Genomic DNA, 20,648 nt, shown 5'->3' with positions numbered 1-20,648 from the left:
ACCCAGAACCATTTTTTTCTATTTCATCATCCATTGATGAATGAATAGCTGGGGCCTCATTATTGATGTTAAAAATGTCAATTGGCCGGGCACAGTGGCTCATGCCTGTAATCCCACCAGTTTGGGAGGCCAAGGTGGGCAAAGCGCTTGAGCTCGGGAGTTTGAGACCAGCCTGGCCAACATGGTGAAACCCTGTCTCTAACAAAAATACAAAAACTTAGCTGGACATGGTGGTACATGCCTGTGGTCCTAGCTACTCGGGAGGCTGAGGTAGGAGGATGGCTTGAGCCTAGGATGCAGAGGTTGCAGTGAGCCGAGATTATACTACTGCACTCCAGCCTGGATGACAGAGTGAGACCCCATCTCAAAAAAAAAAAAATACATACATACATACATACATACATACATACATACATACATACTTCAACATTCACTTCTTCCAGCTTACTGACAGACTCTGAAAGTATATATTTTGCATATTTTAGGAGGTCAGACATAATTTTTTTCTCACTTGACATATGGAATCCTACCAAGTCACCACCTTGTTTTATCATCATCATTGAATAGCATCACAGGCCAGAGGTTGTGCCAGGCATACACAACCATGTCTTTAGTAACTATGTTCCAAGCACTGGCAACAGCATATATGGCATTCTTCACACTAAACTCCCTTTGAAAACTTTCCATTGTCATGTGTGGTGATTCACACCTGTAATCCCAGTGACTCAAGAGGATGAAGCAGGTGGATTGCTTGAGGCCAGGAGTTCAAGACCAGCCTGGGCAAAATAGCAAGACCCCTGTCCACAAAAACTTGTTTATAAATTAGCTGGGCATAGTGGCATATGCCTGTACTCCCAGTTACTCAGAAAACTGAGGTGGGAGGATTACTTGAGCCTAAGATTTCAAGGGTACAGAGTGCCATGATTGTGCCACTGTACTCGAGTCTGGGCACAAGATCATGCCTTTTGCAGGGACATGGATGAAGCTGGAGGTCATTATCCTTAGCAAATTAATGCAGGAACAGAAAATCAAATACCACATGTTCTGACTTAAAAGTGGGAGCTAAATGATGAGAACTAATGGACACAAAGATAGGATCAACAGACAATGGAGCTTACTTGAGGGTGAAGTATGGGTGTGGGAAGAGGAAGAGGAGCAGAAAAAGCAACTGTTGGGCACTAGGCTTAGTACCTGAGTGGTGAAATAATCTGTACAACAAACTCCCACGACACAAGTATACCTGCATAACAAACTTGCTCATGTACTCTCAAAACTAAAATAAAAAAATTTAAAAAGTTTATATTTACTATTCATTGATCTAAAGATACTCTCATCACAGTCACATGGCTTAATTAATGAAGTCACATTTGGGGGAAAGCATATGGAATAAATATTATTTTTTACAAAAACTGCAGCTGGAGGATTAACAGAAGAGTTCTCAAGGAATAACAAAATATTTAAATCATCATCCAATCCAGATTCTCTGCAGTGAGCATGAGCCACTGGTATAAAATATTTGTGAGACCAATTGGAAAAAAAATATCCCTGGTGATTCAGACCTCTTTGTTAGCATAATAAACTGGTAAGAAATTCATTCACTCCTTGAAAACAGTGAGGACACAAGCTTTTACCTAACATAGCAAGTTTACACTTATGTGTGCCTGCTGCACTAGCACAGTCCAGCATTGTTATTTTCTGTCCTTGGCATCCTGAATTCCCACAGGGGCTGCCTCATCAGCTGTAGTCAGTGTCTTTCTGAGGCAATAATGCCAAAACAATGATGTTTAATCAGCATTATCTACTTGTTCTGGCATCAGATTTTCATCAGCAATGACCTTGGCAAACTCATCAATGAATGTCTCTAATGCTTCATGATCAGCAGATGCTCAATCACCATAAATCTTTAAAAATTTAATGCCATTTTCTTCTTAAATTTCTGCAATCAGCCTGTTGAATATTGACAGGTCCCTTCAATTTTCATTTCATTGTGATAAATCTTCATTTGTTTCATGATCAGTATATCATTAAGTGGCATGTGTTCACTGTGAGGCAGATGGATCCATTCTTTCTTTCCCTTTTTTTTAAATGTCATGCAGTGTTTTTCTATTTTTCATTAGCTTCTATTCATCACTTTCAGCATAGAACTCCAATAGTTTATCCATTTGTTTCTTTAGGTCATATCTGGCAGTCATCACAAGAAGCATACGCTTCTTTAAGACCTTTACACTTAAAACATTGTCCAGTTTCTCCAATAGCTTGATTTTCTGTGTTATATATAAACATAAGTGATTCTTCTTTTTCTTAACACTGTTACTCATAGGGGCATCTGCAGGCCTTTTTGACATTTTCTTTGTTTTGTTTTTGTTATCCTAACCACTAGACCAAGCAGATAATAAGCAAAAAACAGTAATGCACATCCATCTTGGTCCTATGTGAGGCATCATGGAAACCTGCCATTGGCACAACCGACCCTGTGTCATTTTATTACCCTTTGTGGGCATATTTGCATATAAGCATCTGGGAGTGCACAGAAATGATATATTATAGCTGAAAGGAGCTGAGAGGGTCTTTTTTCCCTTGAGGATGCTGAATAGACTGTGCTGAATACCTGCATTTTGATTGCAATCCATCGCATAAGGTCAAGATGTAAAATTTTCCACTTGTGACATCAGATTGGTAGTCAAAAAGTTTCAGAATCTAGAGCATTTAAAATTTTCAACTTTTGGGTTAGGGATGCTTAACTTATACTATATAATACATATGAAAAAAATTTCAAGGCAAAAATGTTTAATAATTAATAATATTCTACTCTGTGGAAAGCAAATAGTCTCTTCCTCTAATTATTGAAGTTCTACTCTACTTATAATTTCTCACTGATATAAATAAATAATACTGTAGTGACCATTGTTGAGCATAAATATTGGCTAACATTTCTGAAAAGTTCTTTCAGACAAATCTCTAGAAGTAGTATTACAGGATCAAAAGATATATGCTACAAACATTTCCAGTACAATTTCCTGTAAAGTATGTGAAATTTATATTCCTACCAGCTGTTTAATAAGTTGTCTGTCTCATAGATCTCTAACAAGAAACGAGTTACATCCACTAAGATAAACAAAAATGTCTGCTTCTTTGACAGATATAAAACTATGGTTTTAATTTGTATTGCTTCCATTAATAATGAGGTTAACATTTTTGGTAACATTTATTAATCACCTTGATTTCCTTCCTTGGGTCATTTTCCATATTTCCATTTGGATTTCAATATTTTCCTATGAAATTACATGAGTTTTGTGATGATAGAAATTAGTATTTTGTCTGTCTGATATGGTTAGGCTTTGTCTCCCCACCCAAAAGTCATCATGAATTATAATCCCTATAATTCCCATGATCCCCACTTGTCCAGGGAGAGACCAGGTGGAGGTAATTGAGTCATGGGGGCAGTTTCCCCCATGCTGTTCTCATGATGGTGAGTGAGTTCTCATGAGATCTGATTGTTTTTTAAGTATGTGGTAGTTCCTCCTGCACTCCTTCTCCTTCCTGCTGCCTTTTAATAAAGGTGCCTTGTTTCCCCTTCTCTTTCTGCCATGACTATACATTTCCTGAGTCCTCCCCAGCCATACTGAATTGTGAGTCAATTAAATCTTTCCTTTATAAATTGCCCAGTCTTGGGTAGTTCTTTTTAGCAGTACAAAAACAGACTAATACACTGTCATTTTTTATAAATTTTTCCTATCTTTGCCTTTTACTTGCTTTTGACATACCAAAGTTTAAAATTTGTGTTCCATAAAATCTCTCAATATTTTCCTGGTGATTTATTCCACCTCTTTCATTACAAGTAAGGTAATAACATTTTTGAAGTCTTTTGCCACATTACTTTATATATATATTTGTATTAGTCTGTTCTCATGCTTCTAAGAAAGACATACCTGAGACTGGGTAATTTATAAAGGAAAAAGGTTTAATTGACTCACAATTCCACATGGCTGGGGAGGCCTCACAGTCACGGCAGAAGGTTAATGAGGAGCAAAGTCATGTCTTACATGGCAGCAGGCAGAAAGAACATGTGCAGGGGAACTCCCCTTTATAAAACCAACAGCTCTTAAGAGACTTACTCACTACCAGGAGAAAAGTATGAGGGAAACTGCCCCTATGATTCAATTATCTCCGCCTGGTACTGCCCTTGACATGTGGGGATTATTACAACTCAAGGCAAAATTTGGGTGGGGACACAGCCAAACCATATCATTCTTCCCCTGGCCCCTGCCAAATCTCATGTCCTCACATTTCAAAACCAATCATTCCTTCCCAACAGTCTCCCAAAGTCTTAACTCCTTTCAGCATTAACTCAAAAGTCTACTGCTCAAAGTCTCAACTGATACAAGGCAAGTCACTTCTGCCTGTGAGCCTGTAAAAGTGAAAAGAAAGTTAGTTACTTACAATACAACTGGGGTACAGGCATTGGGTAAATACACCCATTCCAAATGGGAGAAATTGGCCAAAATGAAGGAGCTACAGGCCCCATGCAAGTCCAAAATCCAGCAGGACAGTCAAATCTTAAAGCTCCAAAATGATCACCTTTGACTCCATGTAGAAGGAGATCACGTACATACAAGTCACACTGATGCAAGAAGTGGGCTCTCACAGCCTTGGGCAGCTCCGCCCCTATGCCTTTACAGAGTACAGCCCCCCGCACCCCACAGCTGCTTTTAAGGCTGGCATTGAATGTCTGTGGCTTTTTCAGGTGCACAGTGCAAGCTGTTGATGGCTCTACCATTCTGGAGTAGGAAGAACGGTGGCCCTCTTCTCACAGCTCCACTAGGCAATGCCCTGGTGAGGACTCTGTGTGAGGGCTTGTGCCCCACATTTTCCTTCCACACTGTCCTAACAGAGGTTCTCCATGAGAATCCCAGCCCTGAAGCAAACTTCTACCTGGACATCCAAGCATTTCCATACATCCTTTGAAATCTAGGTGGAGGCTCCCAAACCTCAATTCTTGACTTCTGTGTACTTGCAGGCTCAATGCCATATGCAGGATGCCAAGGTTTGGGGCTTACACCCTCTGAAACCATAGCCCAAGCTGTACCTTGGCCACTTTTAGCCATAGCTGGAGCAGCTGGGATACAGAGCACCAAGTCCCTAGGCTGCACACAGCAAGGGGGCCCAGAAAACCATTTTTTCCTCCTATGCCTCTGGGCCTGTGATGGAAGGGGCTGCCACAAAGGTCTCTGACATGGCCTGGAGACATTCTCCCCATTGTCTTAGTGATTAACATTTGCCTCCTTGTTACTTATGCAAATTTCTGCAGCCAGCTTGAATTTCTCTCCGGCAAATAGGTCTTTCTTTTCTATTGCATCCTCAGACTACAAATTTTCCAAAATTTTATGTTGCACTTCCTCTTGAATGCTTCACTTCTTAGAAATTTCTTCCCCCAGGTGCCCTAAATCATCTCTTTCAAGTTCAAAGTTTCACAGACCTCCAGCCAGGGGTAACATGCTGACTGACAGTCTCTTTACATAGCAAGAGTGACCTTTATTTCAGTTCCCAAAAGTTCCTCATCTCCATCTGAGACCACCTCAGCCTGGATCTTATTGTCCATATCACTATTAGCATTTGATCAAAGACATTCAACACGTCTCTAGGAAGTTTCAAACTTTCCCACATCTTCCTGTCTTCTAAGCCCTCCAAACTGTTCCAACCCCTTCCTGTTACCCAGTTCCAAAGTCAATTCCATATTTTCAGGTACCTTTATGGTAGCATCCCACCCTACTGGTAAAATTTACTGTATCACACTATTCTCAGCTGTTAATAAAGACATACCTGAGACTGGGTAATTTATAAAGGAAAAATGCTTAATTAACTCATAGTTTCACATGGCTGGGGAGGCCTCACAATCATGGCAGAAGGCAAATGAGGAGCAAAGTTATATTTTAAATGGCACCAGGCAAGAATAACATGTGCAAGAAAACTCTGCTTTATAAAACCATCAGATCTTGTGAGACTTATTCACTACCAAAAGCACAGTATGGGGGAAACCACTCCCATGATTCAATTATCTCCACCAGGTCCCCCCCCACCTTGACATGTGGGGATTCTTACAATTTAAGGTGAGATTTGGGTAGGGACACAGCCAAAACATGTTAATATTTATTAGAATAATCTCTATAACAAAACGATTTCATATTTTTCATTATTTATTTCTTTTTCAAAAACAGTTCCTTTATCACTTTAATAAGTTTTACACAGTGTAGTATTTAAAAGTTAGAGATAATCATCTTGTAACCATCAGAGTAATAATTACTTCAGATAAGAGTCATCAATTAATTTTAAAATCAATGGGTGCAAGTTTGATGAGTATCGGGTTATTTATATATTCTCAAAATAACTCTCCATAGATTAGTAACTTATGAACTACAAAAGAAAATCTGAATTTATGGTGAAGAAACTGATCAAAGTTAAAATCACCAAGTATGAGGAAATGGAATTATGTGCCTCCTGATGTGATGTACTAAAAAGGATACATCATAGAGTATTAATGCCAAATATGCATAGATGAAATTAATCAGGAGAAAGCAATCACAAACATTGAGGAATTTCTATTTCAAAAATTGACCTTATGCTTCAAAATGTCAGTATCATGAACAAAAGGCTGAGAAACTTTTCCACTTCAAAGGAGTTTTTAAAAAGTGACATTAAATATAATGTATGATCCTGACTGGACTCTATATCAGGAAATAAATGCTATAAAGAACATTATTAGGATAATTTTAAAAAATTGAGTATGGGATACATATTATAAAATGATATTGCATATTTGATATGAGAATGGGTAAATAACCCAATCCTCATCAAACTTTAACCCTTTGATTTTAGAATAATATTCCATCAGTAGGTACTGCAATTTATTCTCAAATGGTTCAATAAGCATAATAAGGCTAATAATATGTATGTGTGTGTAAAGTATGTACACAGAGAAAATATATGGGGAATTCACCATGTTATTCTTGCAACTTTCCCTGAGTTTGAAATTTTTTCTCAACAAAATGTTAAAAAATAATGCTGGACATGTTTTGTACGATACACACACATATAAATTACCTTTAAAGGGTCCACAAGTTCCAAGGTATGTTTTAAGTATATTAAATTTGTTATCTTTGATTCAGCAGCATTGACCTGTTAAGATAAAAACCCAAATTTGGATGGACAACGTAAATCTTTAATACAATAATGGGTTTTCCTCTTGAACATTCTTACTCTTTGCATATTCCATATATTTATATATGTATCAGCCTAGCCACAGGCAAGCCTAAAGAAAGATAAAAAAAATTATTGACCCACCATAATAAACCTAGTATATTAGTTTCCCAAAAGTCTGAAAATGAGAAGAATTTATCTCATTGTATCCAATTTTCATTTATATTTCAATCTCTTGGGTTCAATTTAAACTGAAAAGCAAAAGAAGATGCAGTTCCATCCTGAGCAGCACCAAAAGACTAACGTTAACAGAAAAAGGCACAACGAGTATTTGTACATAGATGATATTTTAAGAGGTTGAATCCAAACCTCCCAGATAGTTACAAAACAACATGGATTTCCCTCATTGGTTCCTGTTTGTGCAAGTAAAACTATTTTCATAACTCTACTAGTCTTAATTATGGTTTTTCAAAATAAAGCAACATCAACATTCCAAATTTTATTAATAAACTTTATATAAATTAAATTGCATTCTAGAGTTGAGGAATGGTACCAAACCTGGAGAAATGAGGAATGTTCCTATACCTGGACTAATTTACCAATACTGAAAGATGAAGTGGAGTTTTAGGATACTACAATTATAACATAATGTACTTAATATGAAAATATTTCTTTTTTTCCTTTTCTTTTTTCTTTTTTTTCTTTTTTTTATAGAAATGAGGTTTCACCATGTTGGCCAGGCTGGTCTCAAACTTTTGACTTCAGGTGATCCACCCACCTCGGCCTCTCAAAGTTCTAGGATTACAGGCATGAGCCACCTTGCCCAGCCAGATGTTTCTTTTTGAGGTACCCCGGTCTATAGCCCCTCTGCACAATACCTGGACTGTTCTGTGACCATACACATCAATTTAGAAAAAATACCATAATAAATGTTGTTAGCCCCAAAATGGGATATGTCATGTTCTCTTACAATGGATCTCTGAAACTAACTGGAAGATTAAAAATAAATAAAATTCACTAAACAGAAAACAACTATCATCACTATCACTAAAGGAGAATAATTCATGCTGGGTGCAATGGGTCATATCTGTAATCCTAGCATTTTGGGAGTCTAAGGTAGGAAGATCACTTGAGTCCAGAAGTTTGAGACCAGCCTGGGCAACAGAGCAAAACCTGCCTCTATAAAAATAATTTAAGAAATTAGCTGGGTGTGGTGGCACATGCCTGTGGTCCAGCTACTCAGAGGCCTAGGTGGAAAGATCACTTGAGTCCAAGAGTTTGAGACCAGCCAGGGTAACATGGCAAAACCCTGCCTTTACAAAAAGAATTTAAGAAATTAGCTGGGTGTGGTGGCACATGCCTGTGGTCCAGCTACTCTGAGGCTGAGGTGGGAGGATCGCTTGACCCCAGGAGGTTGAGCCTGCAGTAAGCCATTATCACATCACTGCACTCCAGCCTGGGTGACAAAGTGAAACCCTGTCTCAAAAAAGGGCGAGGGGATAATTACAAAAATAGCTAACACACCACTGAAGAAGAACAAGATGGAAAGACTAACTGTAATGAATGTCAACTTCTAATAAAATTATAGTAATTAAGAAATTATGGTATTGACATAAGAACAGAGAGTCCAATGGAACAGAATAAAGAGTCTAGAAACTGACCCAAACATATATATGGGCACTTCATTTATGACAAAGGTTAACTGCAGAACAGTGGGGAAAGTAGTGTCTTTTCCATAAACGGTACCAGTAGAATTATGAATCTATATGGGAAAAAAAAAGAAACATTGCCCTTCCCTCACCCTACACACAAAAATTAATTCCAGATGGATTGTAGATCTAAATATAAAAGGTAAAACAATAAAATATCTGGAATTAATAAAGAAAAATATCTTCATGGCCTTAAGTGTCCTAAATAACTTTTGCAGATTTTGTAATTGATGATTTGGCATCCATTAATCACATAGTGAAACTAACAGCTAAAGTTGTTTACATCTCCCTTACAGTCTGGCAAACACTAACTATGAAGGAAAAAACTGATAAACTAGATCCGTTGGAATTAAGAATTTCTATTCATCAAAAGATATTACTAACTCAAGATAGGTTTTCCAAAAGCCAACTGTGAGAAACTAGAATTTGAGAGCAAATAATTTATTTAAAAAAGTAACTCCAGCAAAAACAGGCAAGGCAGTGAGGAAGTAAGACAGAGGAGAAAAGGATATCAATACAGGAGACATTAATGATCAAGTTACCAAATTGTCTCATCTCTCAGATGTCTTCATCTATGTTCTAATCTGAGCGATGGCATAGAGTAAGTTTCAGAAGCTATCACCAAAGGTAAGGAAAATGGGGTATTTATTCATCAACTCTTATTCAGTATTGGTTAAGAGCTGCTGCCAGGGTATCAATTCCCTAATACTCTCCAGCCTCTCTTATGGCCAGAGAAAGTCTTCAGAAAGAGTCTCAGCTGCTTCAAGCAAGAAGTCTTCCTGCACAAAAGTGAATACCAAGACAACGTGGGTAGCACACCAACAGCATCTATCCCACAATACTCAGTGCAAAAGTAAACTACAAAGTGGGAGGAAATATTTGCAACACACATAACCAAAAAAGGGCTTACATCTAATATGTGAAAAGAATCTCTACAAATCACAAAAGCAGATAAACCCAATGGAAAAATGAGTAAGAATTCTGAACAAGGCTTTCATAAAAGAAGATATTGAAATGGTCAATATATATATGAAAGGATGTTCAACCTCATTAATAAGAAAATGCAAATTAAAACCACTGTTTATCAGAATGCTATAGCTAAAATTTTAAAACTAGCAATATCAGGTTTGGGGAAGACAAATGGGAGTTCTCATACATTGATGATGGGAGGATAAATTGATAAATCATTGTGAAAAAAATTTTGGCATTATCTACCAAAGTTGAATATATCCATTACCCCATGACCCAGAAATCCCACTCCTAACTATATACCCAATAAAAACATATGTACAATTACATAAAGAGATGGGTACAAGATCGTTTAGCAGCATTATTTCTGACTGCAAAAACTGTCAGCAACTCAAAAGTCCAGCAATAATGAAATAGATAAATAATTGTATATTTATATACAGTGGAATGTTATATTGCAATGAAACAAATGAGCTAAATATACATGCAGCAACATGGTTAAATCTCACAAATATAATGTTGACTTGATGAAGTCAGGCATAAAACATATGCATTGAGTAATTCCTTTATATATAAAGTTTTTAAAAGGTCAGGTCAAACTAAATTATAAAGAAAAGGAAATGATTACTAAAATTGGCTTCTTTTTAGAGACAGGTGGAAAATAATGGATGGGAAGGAGGAGAAGGGGAATTTTTGAGGTATTGGTGATAAATATTTCTTTACGTGAGTGGTTGTTACATGAATGTTCACTTTGTGATAAATCAGTGAGCACTACCTTTTTATTTTGTACAGATTTCTGGATTGTATGTTCTTTCTTATTACTTTAAGAAAAGGCTAAAAATGATAATAAACAGAAAGGTAGAAAGAAAAGAGTACTCTTATGGAAGAAAAAAGAAGAAAATGGGAAATGAGTGTGTTCATCTGTGTCAAATTTTGCTGCTAGGTCAAGCATGATGAGCACTCCCATTAACCACTAGATTTAGCAATATGGATATCGGTGGCCTTGAGAAAAGGAGCATAATTAGATACACCAATTACAGATAATCCTTCCAGTGGAGTGGTGAAGATATGAATGGAGTGAGTTTGGAGAGAAAAGGAGCATAATTAGATACAGCAATTACATATAATCCTTCCAAAAAATATTGCTTTACAGAGAAACAGAAGAAAAGTAGAGGAGGAAGTAAAAACAAACAAAAAAGTCACTATTTTGTTTTAATGAAGTGATAACAAGTTTGTATTTCTCTTTGACCTAGGTATCTTGTGCCTTGTGTCAGCATCTATGAAACTGTGGCAGGCTAACTAGTTAGTCTGCAACTAGGGTAGAATCTCAGATCCCTTACAGTTCTAGATAATACTATGCTATAATTGCTTATTTTATTTTTACCCAAATATAACATTGGAGTATAAATTCCTCTGGATCAGAGCTGTACTTCTTATGGTATTTCTAGCACTTATTACGATACTTAACTAAAATGAATCACAGAATAAAATGAAAGAAGGAGTCATATACTTCAGATACTCTATATGGCAGTCTGAAATCATTTGGAAAAAAGTTATTCAAAATGATGCAAAAAACTCATGAAAAAATTAGAAAAGTATGTTTAATATACATTTTTCAAATGTTAAAGAAAGTATTTTAGGGGTTTTCAGTGAAAAACACAAATATTCTTAATGTAATACATGCAGTACATTAAGTGCTATGGTTGTAGATACTGTATAGAAATTGTGTTAATTAAAATAAGAAATTTAAGCTTTATTCTTAATGAACACTTATGATCAGAAACATGCACTGTCTTTTTTGTGTTTTTTTTGCTTTTTTAAAAATTATACTTTAAGTTGTAGGGTACGTGTGCAGAATGTGCAGGTTTGTTACATAGGTATACACGTGCCATGGTGATATGATGCACTCATCAACCTGTCATCTACATTAGGTATTTCTCCTAATGTTATACCTCTCTTTGCCCCTCCCCCATGCCACAGGCCCTGGTGTGTCATGTTCCCCTCCCTGTGTCCACGTGTTCTCATTGTTCAACTCCCACTTATGAGTGAGAACATGCAGTATTTGCTGTAAACACTTATGATCAGAAACATGCATTTTCTAGAAGTCAATATTCTTAAAAAGATAGAATAAGAACTCATCTTAAGCAAACAATTTCTTACTGAAAATTTTCTGAGAGCATTTAGTTCATTCACAAGTTTTAGCAAATCATTCAGTTTAACCAACACAAGTCTGAACTTAGTAAATATTGTATTTAATTAAGAGATTTGTGCTTACATTAAATGAGAAAAGAGCCTTTTAAACAATATTTTCATATGTTTTAAAAAAAGATAACTGAGACACATGGTAAGAAATAATGAAAGCCATGAATCATGTGTAAAGTTAAATATATTGCTTAAGTTTCCCTAAAGTTTACTAAGGGAAACCTTAGTAACATCTGACGTGTAAAGTCTAACAAAAAGGCTCCGCAAAGGACAGAAATACAATGGTGAGGAAAAGATTTATAATTATGACTGATTCTCCCAAAACTAAAGTTTGCCTTATAGTTTAACTTTTGTAGATTTTGTAATTGATGTGGGAGGATCATCTGAGGTCAGGGGTCAAGACCAGCCTAACCAACATGGTGAAACTCTGTCTCTACTAAAAATACAAAAATTAGCTGGGTGTAATCTTAGCTACTCAGGAGGCTGAGGCAGGAGAATTGCTTGAATCTGGGAGGCAGAGTTTGCAGTGAGCAGAGATTGCTCCATGGCACTCCAGCCTGGACGACAGAGTGAGATTCCGTCTCAAAAAAAAAAACGCCCAGACACCTCTGCATGGCTCAGAGTTGAGCTCAGCCTTCGCTGACATCTCTCTCCCTTACTGTTGTAGTCTCAATAAAGTCCATCCTGCTGTCTTTTTTTTTTTAAAAAAAAGATTTTGTAATGGATGTAGATTTTGTAATTGACTGCCTTAGTTTAAAGGATGGGAAGTAACAGTGACAAAAACGTTATGGAGCTAATTATAGATTTTTTTTTTTCTAAACAGAAAAATAGATTCCAAATTCTTAGCTTACCGAATTACCTTAAACCTAGACCAGAAGACTTTTCTAAAATTTGATAGTCAAACAGTATAGAAGGCAAGCAGGGAATTGCTGGCAAGATGGCTGAATAGGAACAGCTCTGGCACGCAGCTCCCAAGTGAGAGTGATGTAGAAGGCGGGTGATCTCCACATTTTCAACCGAGGTACCTGGTTCACCTCACAGGGACTTGTTAGACAGTGGGTGCAGCCCAAGGAGGGCAAGCCAAAGCAAGGAAGCCTCACCCGGGGAAGCACAAGGGGCCCGAGAACTCTCTCTCCTAGCCAAAGGAAACCATTAGGGACTCTTCCTGGCACTGCAGACCAGGAGATTCCCCCCAGTGCCTACACACCAGGGTCTTGGGTTTCCAGCAACACTGTGCTGGGAAGACACTGAGTTAGCCACAGCAGTTTTTTTTTTAATCACACACCAGTGGCACCTGGAACGCCAGAAAGACACAATTGTTCACTCCCCTGAGAAAGGGGGTTGAGGCCAGGGAGTCAAATGATCTGGCTCAATGGGTCCCACCCCCGTAAAGACCAGCAAGCTAAGATCCACTGGCTTGAAATTCTCATAGCCAACACAGCAGTCTGAGCTCAACCTGGGACATTCAAGCTCAGTGAGAGGAGGGGCTTCCACCATTGCTGAGCTCTAGTAGGTGATTTTAACATTACATGCATAAACAAAGTCACCCGGAAGTTTACACAGTGACTGGGCAGAGCCCACGGTAGCTCAGCATGGTCTCTGCAGGCAGACCATGTAACTAGAATCCCTCTTTTGCTGGGCATGGCATCTCTAAAAAAAGGCAGCAGCCCATCAGGGACTTATAATTAAAGCCACCACCTACCTGGGACAGAGCACTTGGGAAAAGGGATGGTTGTGGGTACAGCTTCAGCAGACTTAAATGTCCCTGCCTGGCAGCTCTGAAGAGAGCAGAGGATTTCCTAGCACAGCATTTGAGCTCTGATAAGGCACACACTGCTTTCTCAAGTGGCTCCCTGACCCCCATGTATCCTGACTGGGAGACCCCTCCCAGTTCTGGCTGGCATCTGGTGAGTACCGTTCTGGGATGAAGCTACCAGAGGAAGGAGCAGGCAGCAATATTTGCTGTTTTGCTGGTGATTCCCAGGCAAGCAGGGTCTGTAGTGGACCTCCAGCAAACTTCAGCAGACCTGCAGCAGAGAAGCCTGACTGTTAGAAGGAAAACTAACAAACAGAAAGAAACAGTTTCAACATCAACAGAAAGGACATCCACTCAGAGATCCCATCCAAAGGTCGCCAACTTCAAAGACCAAAGGTAGATAAATCCATGAAGACGGGAAGAAACCAGTGCAAAAAGGCCAAAAATTCCAAAAACAAGAATGCCTCTTCTCCTCCAAAGGATCACAACTCCTCACCAGCAAGGGAACAAAACTGGATGAAGAATGAGTTTGACAAATTGACAGAAGTAGGCTTCAAAAGGTAGGTAATAACAAACTTATCTGAGCTAAAGGAGCATGTTCTTTAGCTCAGAGAATAAAGCATTTTTGTCCCAATGCACAATAGCTAGGAATGTTGAAAAAAGGTTAGATGAAATGTTAACTAGAATAACCAGGGTAGAGAAGAACATAAACGATCTGATGGAGCTGAAAAACATAGCACAAGAACTTCGTGAAGCATACATAAGTTTCAATAGCCAAATTGATCAAGTGGAAGAAAGGATATCAGAGATTGAAGATCAACTCAATGAAATAAAGTGAGAAGACCAGATTAGAGAAAAAAGAGTGAAAATAAATGAACAAAGCCTCCAAGAAATATGGGATTATGGGAAAGACCAAATCTACATTTGATATCAGTGTACCTGAAAGTGATGGGGAGAATGAAACCAAGTTGGAAAACACTCTTCGGGATGTCATCTAGGAGAACTTCCCCAACCTAGCAAGGCAGACCAACATTCAAATTCTGGAAATACAGAGAACACCACAAAGATACTCCTCAAGGAGAGCAACCCCAAGACACATAATCATCAGATTCACCAGGGTTGAAATGAAGGAAAAAATGCTAATGGCAGCCAGAGAGATTGGGTTACTCACAAAAGGAAGCCCATCAGACTCACAGTGGATCTCTTGGCAGAAACCTTACAAGCCAGAAGAGAGTAGGGGCCAATATTCAACATTTTTAAAGAAAAGAATTTTCAACCCAGAATTTCATATCCAGCCAAACTAAACTTCATAAGTGAAGGAGAAATAAAATCCTTTATAGACAAGCAACTGCTGAGAGATTTTGTCACTATCAGGCCTGCCTTACAAAAGCTTCTGAAGGAAGCACTAAACATGGAAAGGAAAAATCAGTACCAGCCACTGCAAAAACATATCAAATTGTAAAGACCATTGACACTATGAAGGCACTGCATCAACTAACAGGCAAAACAACCAGCTACTATCAAAATGGCAGGATCAAATTTACACATAACAATATTAACCTTATTTTTTATTTTTTATTTTTTTTTAAAGATGGGGTTTCACCATGATGGCCAGGCTCATCTTGAACTCCTGACCTCAGGTGATCCACCCAACTCAGTCTCCCAAATGCTAGGATTACAGGCGTGAGCCACTGCGCCCGGCCTAACAATATTAACCTTAAATGTAAATGGGCTAAATGCCCCAATCAAAAACACAGACTGGCAAATTAGATGAAATCAAGACCCATCGGTGTGCTGTATTCAGGAGACCCATCTTACATGCAAGGACACACACAGACTCAAAATAAAGGGATGGAGGAAGATTTACCAAGCAAACAGAGAGCAAAAAAAAAAGAAAGGCAGGGGTTGCAATCCTAGTCTCTGATCAAAAAATGGTTCATACCTATAATCCCAACACTTTGGGAGGCCAACACAGGTGGATCACTTGAGGTCAGGAGTTCAAGATCAGCCTGGCCAATGCGGCAAAACCCTGACTCCACTAAAAATACAGAAGTTAGCAGGGCATGGTTAAAAACCTTGCTACCAAAAAATATTCCAGGCTCTAATGGCTTCATTTGTGAATTCTACCGAATATGTAAGGAAGAAATAATATCAGTCTATGTAAACTCTACCAGAAAATTAAAGAGAAAGGGATACTTCCAAACTTATTTTATGAGGGCTGGGATTATAGGTGGATCACTTGAGGTTAGGAGTTTGAGACCAGCCTGGCCAACATGGTGAAACCCTATCTCTACTATAATACAAAAATTAGCCAGGCATGGTGGTACATGCCTATAATCCCAGCTACTTGGGAGGCTGAGGCAAAAGAATCGCTTGAACCTGGGAGGCAGGTATTGCAGTGAGCCAAAGTCACACCACTGCACTCCAGCCTTGACGACAAACCAAAACTCCATCTCAGTAATAATAATAATAATAATAATAATAATATTTGAAGACTAATCAAACTTCACATAATGGTCACTTTTAAGAAGAATCTATACTCTTTAGCTCTAACATATTTTAGTTAGTTAGTTATTAGGCAAACGTTATTACAGTCTACATCTTTTGAAAATTATATATAACTCCTTAATATTTGATCAATGAAAATAGGCCAACTCCTTAACTATCTAAAAAAAAAAATTTTTTTTTTGAGACAAGGCCTCACTATATCACCCAGGTTGGAGTGCAGTGGTGCAAACACAGCTCACTGCAGCATTGACTTTCCAAGGCTCCCTCCCACCTCAGCCTCCCCAGTAGCCGGGACTACAAGTGTGCAACACCATGCCCAGCTAATTTTTTGATTTTTTTTTTTAATAGAGATGGGGCCTCACTTGTTGCCCAGGCTTGTCTTGAACTGCTGGTCTCAAGTGATCCTCCTGCATTAGCCTCCCAGAGTGTTGGGATTATAGGCATGAGCCATCATGCCAGGCTGAAATTTTAAATTCTACTATAACATATAGGATAATACATTAGGAAAAAAGTTTTCCTCTACAATGGTATAAAATACTCCACATATTAATAATGAAGGACTATCTCAAAACATTTTGATATTTTCCAATTGTTACATTAAGACAAGTTCCATCACATAATGTATAATAATATATATAATGTATACAAAAACATACCGTGTCTTGCTTTGGAATTTGGACTAAAACAGAAAGAAGCTGCTCTGTATCAAGAAATCTTGATATAACTGAAACAAACAAACAAATGTTGAGTATTTAAACTTTATAGAACAGCTGCAAATATTGACTATGTAAAATATTATCCTCAAAGAATAAAATAGAACAGTTCTACCTGCAAATATTACCTGTTATGTCTTCTTTAACTATCTTACATGTAAAGTGAGTATAACTAAATTCTAATGTTCTTTTGTTAATTTTGATTACTCAATCTCACCTCAAAATTTGATGCTGCTGACCATCCCTTCTGCTATGGTTTGCCTTTCCCCACCAACACTCATGTTGAAACCTTAATTCTTTGTGTGGCAATGTTGGAAAGTAAAATATTTAATGAGTGGGGTCTAGTGGAAAACATTTGGGTCACAGGCTCCACTCTCACGAGAAGCTTGGTGCCATTCCTACCATGATGAGTGAGTTAACCCCTTAATAAAACTGGATTAGTTCACACAGAAAGGAACTAGTTCCCACACAAGAACAGGTTGTTATAAAGTAAGAATTCCCCTCATTTTGCTCATTGCATATGTTTGTTTCCTTTTTGACCATCCTCCATGTTATGATGCATCATGAAAGCCCTGACCAGAAGCCGAGTAGATGCCAATGCCATGCTCTTGGACTTTCCAGTCACTGGAATTGTGACCCAAATAAACTCGTTTCTTTATAAATTACCCAGCCTCAGGTATTCCATTATAGCAACACTAAATAAACTAAGACTTACCTTCCTTCTTGAAACTCTACTTCTCTGGTTTTGGATATTGTCTATGCAATATCATGACACATGAAATACAGTTCAACCACTAACCACATAACCTTCCCAAGAGTTACCTAACTTCTCTAAACTCTAGCTATTCTCATCTTTTTTTAATTTTTATTTATTTCTTGTTTTTGAGATGGAGTCTCTCTCTGTAGCCCAGGCTAGAGTTCAGTTGCACAATCTCGGTTCACTGCAACCTCCACCTCCTGGGTTCAAGAGATTCTTCTGCCTCCGTCTCCTGAATAGCTGGAATTACAGGCACACACTACCACGCCTGGATAATTTTTGTATTTTTAGTAGAGACAGGGTTTCACCATGTTAGTCAGGCTGGTTTTGAACTCCTGACATCATGATTCACTCACCTTGGCCTCCCAAAGTGCTGGGATTACAGGTGTGAGCCACCACACCCGGTGCTATTCTCATCTTTTAAATGCTGATAACATTGACTTCCCAAGTGTGTTGTGAGAATTAAGTGAGATTATATATGTGCTACAGTTTGAAAATGCTCCCCAAAGTTCATGTGTTGGAAACTTGACCTCCAATGCAACAGTCTTGAGAGGTGGGACCTTTAAGAGAAGGTTAGGTCATGAGGGCTCTGCCTCTGTGAGTGAATTAATGCTATCATCATGGGAGTGGGTTCTTGATGGAAGGATGAGTTCAGCTCCCTTTTTGTCTCATATGCATGCATGCTGTCTTGCCCTTCCACCATGTTAAGTAAGACACAGCAGGAAGGCCCTTACCAGATGTGAGTCACTCAACTTTTATCTTCCAGCCTCTAGAACTGTAAGAAATAAGTCTCTGTTGTTCATAAATTATTCAGTCTCAGATATTCTGTTATAGCAGCACAAAACAAACTAAGATAGAAAATTGGTACCAAGACTGGGGTTGTTGCTATAATAAATAACTGAAAATGTGTAAGCAGCTTAGGAATTGAACAATGAGAATGGGTAGAAGTTGGAAGAATTTGGAGGAGCAGGTTAGAAAAAGCCCAGATTGCCATGAACAGAACATTAAGGAGAATTCTAGTGAAGGCTCAGAAAAAGGAAAGCAATGTAGGGAAAGTCTGGAATGTTGTAACGATTACTTAAGTGGTCATGATCAGAACATTGGTAGAAATATGGACAGTAAAGGCCATTCTGATGAGGACTCAGGTGGAACTGAGAAACAAAATCTTGGAAACTGGAGTAATGGCCATCCTTGTTACACAGTTGCAAAGAACTTGGGAGGACTGCATCCATGGCCTAGGATATTGTGGAAGGCAGAACTTAAGAGGAATGAACTAGGATATCTGATAGAAGAACTATCTAAGCAGCAAAGCATTCAAGATGTTATAAAGCTTCTTTCAGCCATTTACAGTAAAATGAAAGAAGAGAGAAATATTTTAAAGATGACATTTATAATTTAAAAAGAAGCAGAATTAAAAAAAATCAGGAAAACTCTCAGCCTGGCCACATAAAATGTATGTTCGGGAAAGAATAGTAAAGGGGTTGTCAAGTGATTGCTAAAAAAACTAGTATAGAAAGAAGCCAGGTTCTATTTATGAAAACAATGAGAGAATGACCCCAAAAACATTTCAGAGATCTAAGCAAGCTAGGATCTGACCTTAAGGGCAAGGTTTCCAGAGAGGTGCTTGTGTGACCTCAGCATTTGCTGCCCTGAAGTGCCTTGGACCTCTGCTCCCTCAATTCTGGCATAATGCCTCTCAGCCACCAGAGCTGTAGCTGAAGTGGGCCTAGCTGCAGTTCAACCCACTGCTCCAGAAGGTATAAGCAGTAAATCTTGGCAGTGTCCACATGGTGCTAATTCTGCAGGCACACAGAATGCAAAAGGTATGAAGCCATGGTGGCTTCTGCCTAAGTTTCAAAGGATGTTGAGGACAGCCTGGGGCCCAGGCAGAGACTTATCATAGAGGCAGACCCACCAAGGAGAGCCTATCACAGAAAGTCCCCACTATGCCTAGTGAAGCCATAGGAGTAAGGCCAGCATTCACAGAGTCCCCACTAGGGCAATGCCTAGTAAAGCCATGGGAGTGGGGCAATCACCCCCCAGCTTCCCACTCCGAGACCATAAAACTATGGGGGGCATCAGCATGTAACTCCAGTCTGAGAAAGTCATAGGCCTGAGACCACAAACCATGAGAGCTGCTGGGTGGACTAAGCCCTGAGGCTGCCTGAGGTCTTGAGAGCCCAACTCCTACCCTACTGTACCCCTGATGGGGGATATGGAGTCAAAGAAGATTATTCTTCAGCTTTAAGATTTACTGTTGTTTTCCCTGTCAGGTTTGAAGTGATTTCATTGGGCCTGTTACTCCTTTCTTATTGCCTATTTCTCCCTTTTGTAACGGGAATGTTTATCCTATGCCTGTCCCAACATTCTGGAAGTAGATAACTTATTTAATTTCATAGACTCATAGCTGCTGGGGAATTGCCTCAGGATGAATCATGCCTTGATTCAGATGAGATTCTGGACTTTTGAGTTAGTGTTGAAACAAGTTAAGACTTTAGGCCTAATGGGATGAAATTAATGTATTTTGCATGTAAGAAGGACATGAATTTAAGGGAGCCAGGAGCAGAATGCTATGGTTTGAATGTGTTCCCAAAGTTCATGTGTTAGAAACTAAATCTCAATGCAACCTTGTTAAGAGATGGGACCTTTAAAGGGTGATTAGATCAAGAGGGCTCTGCCCTGATGAATGGATTAATGCCATTATCACAGAAGTGGGTCACTTGTTCCAGAAGTAAATTCCGGATAAAAGGATGAGTTTGCCCCCTACCTCCTCTCTCTCTTGTATGTGTGCTCTCTTGTTCTTCTGCATTTTGGTATGTTATGATGCATCAAGAAGGCCC

The 20,648-nt window shown here is 38.6% G+C and overlaps 1 protein-coding gene across 1 annotated transcript in view; it reads right to left on the bottom strand.

Moving 5' to 3' along the window:
• MSH4 (mutS homolog 4) overlaps positions 1 to 20,648 on the bottom strand; it is a 99,948-nt gene that overhangs the window by 39,246 nt on the left and 40,054 nt on the right. The window contains exons 8-9 of the mRNA XM_012442550.2: positions 16,995 to 17,062; positions 7,099 to 7,173 (exon numbers count right to left, since the gene is read on the bottom strand). Of these exons, the coding sequence (XP_012297973.2) occupies positions 7,099 to 7,173; positions 16,995 to 17,062 (143 nt within the window). The remainder of the gene's footprint in view (positions 1 to 7,098; positions 7,174 to 16,994; positions 17,063 to 20,648) is intronic.

This window comes from Aotus nancymaae, unplaced genomic scaffold, assembly GCF_030222135.1.
Source record: "Aotus nancymaae isolate 86718 unplaced genomic scaffold, 86718_ANA_hifiasm-v0.15.2.pri h1tg000007l, whole genome shotgun sequence".
NCBI lineage: Eukaryota > Metazoa > Chordata > Mammalia > Primates > Aotidae > Aotus > Aotus nancymaae.
This window is presented reverse-complemented; position numbering and strand designations above follow the sequence as displayed.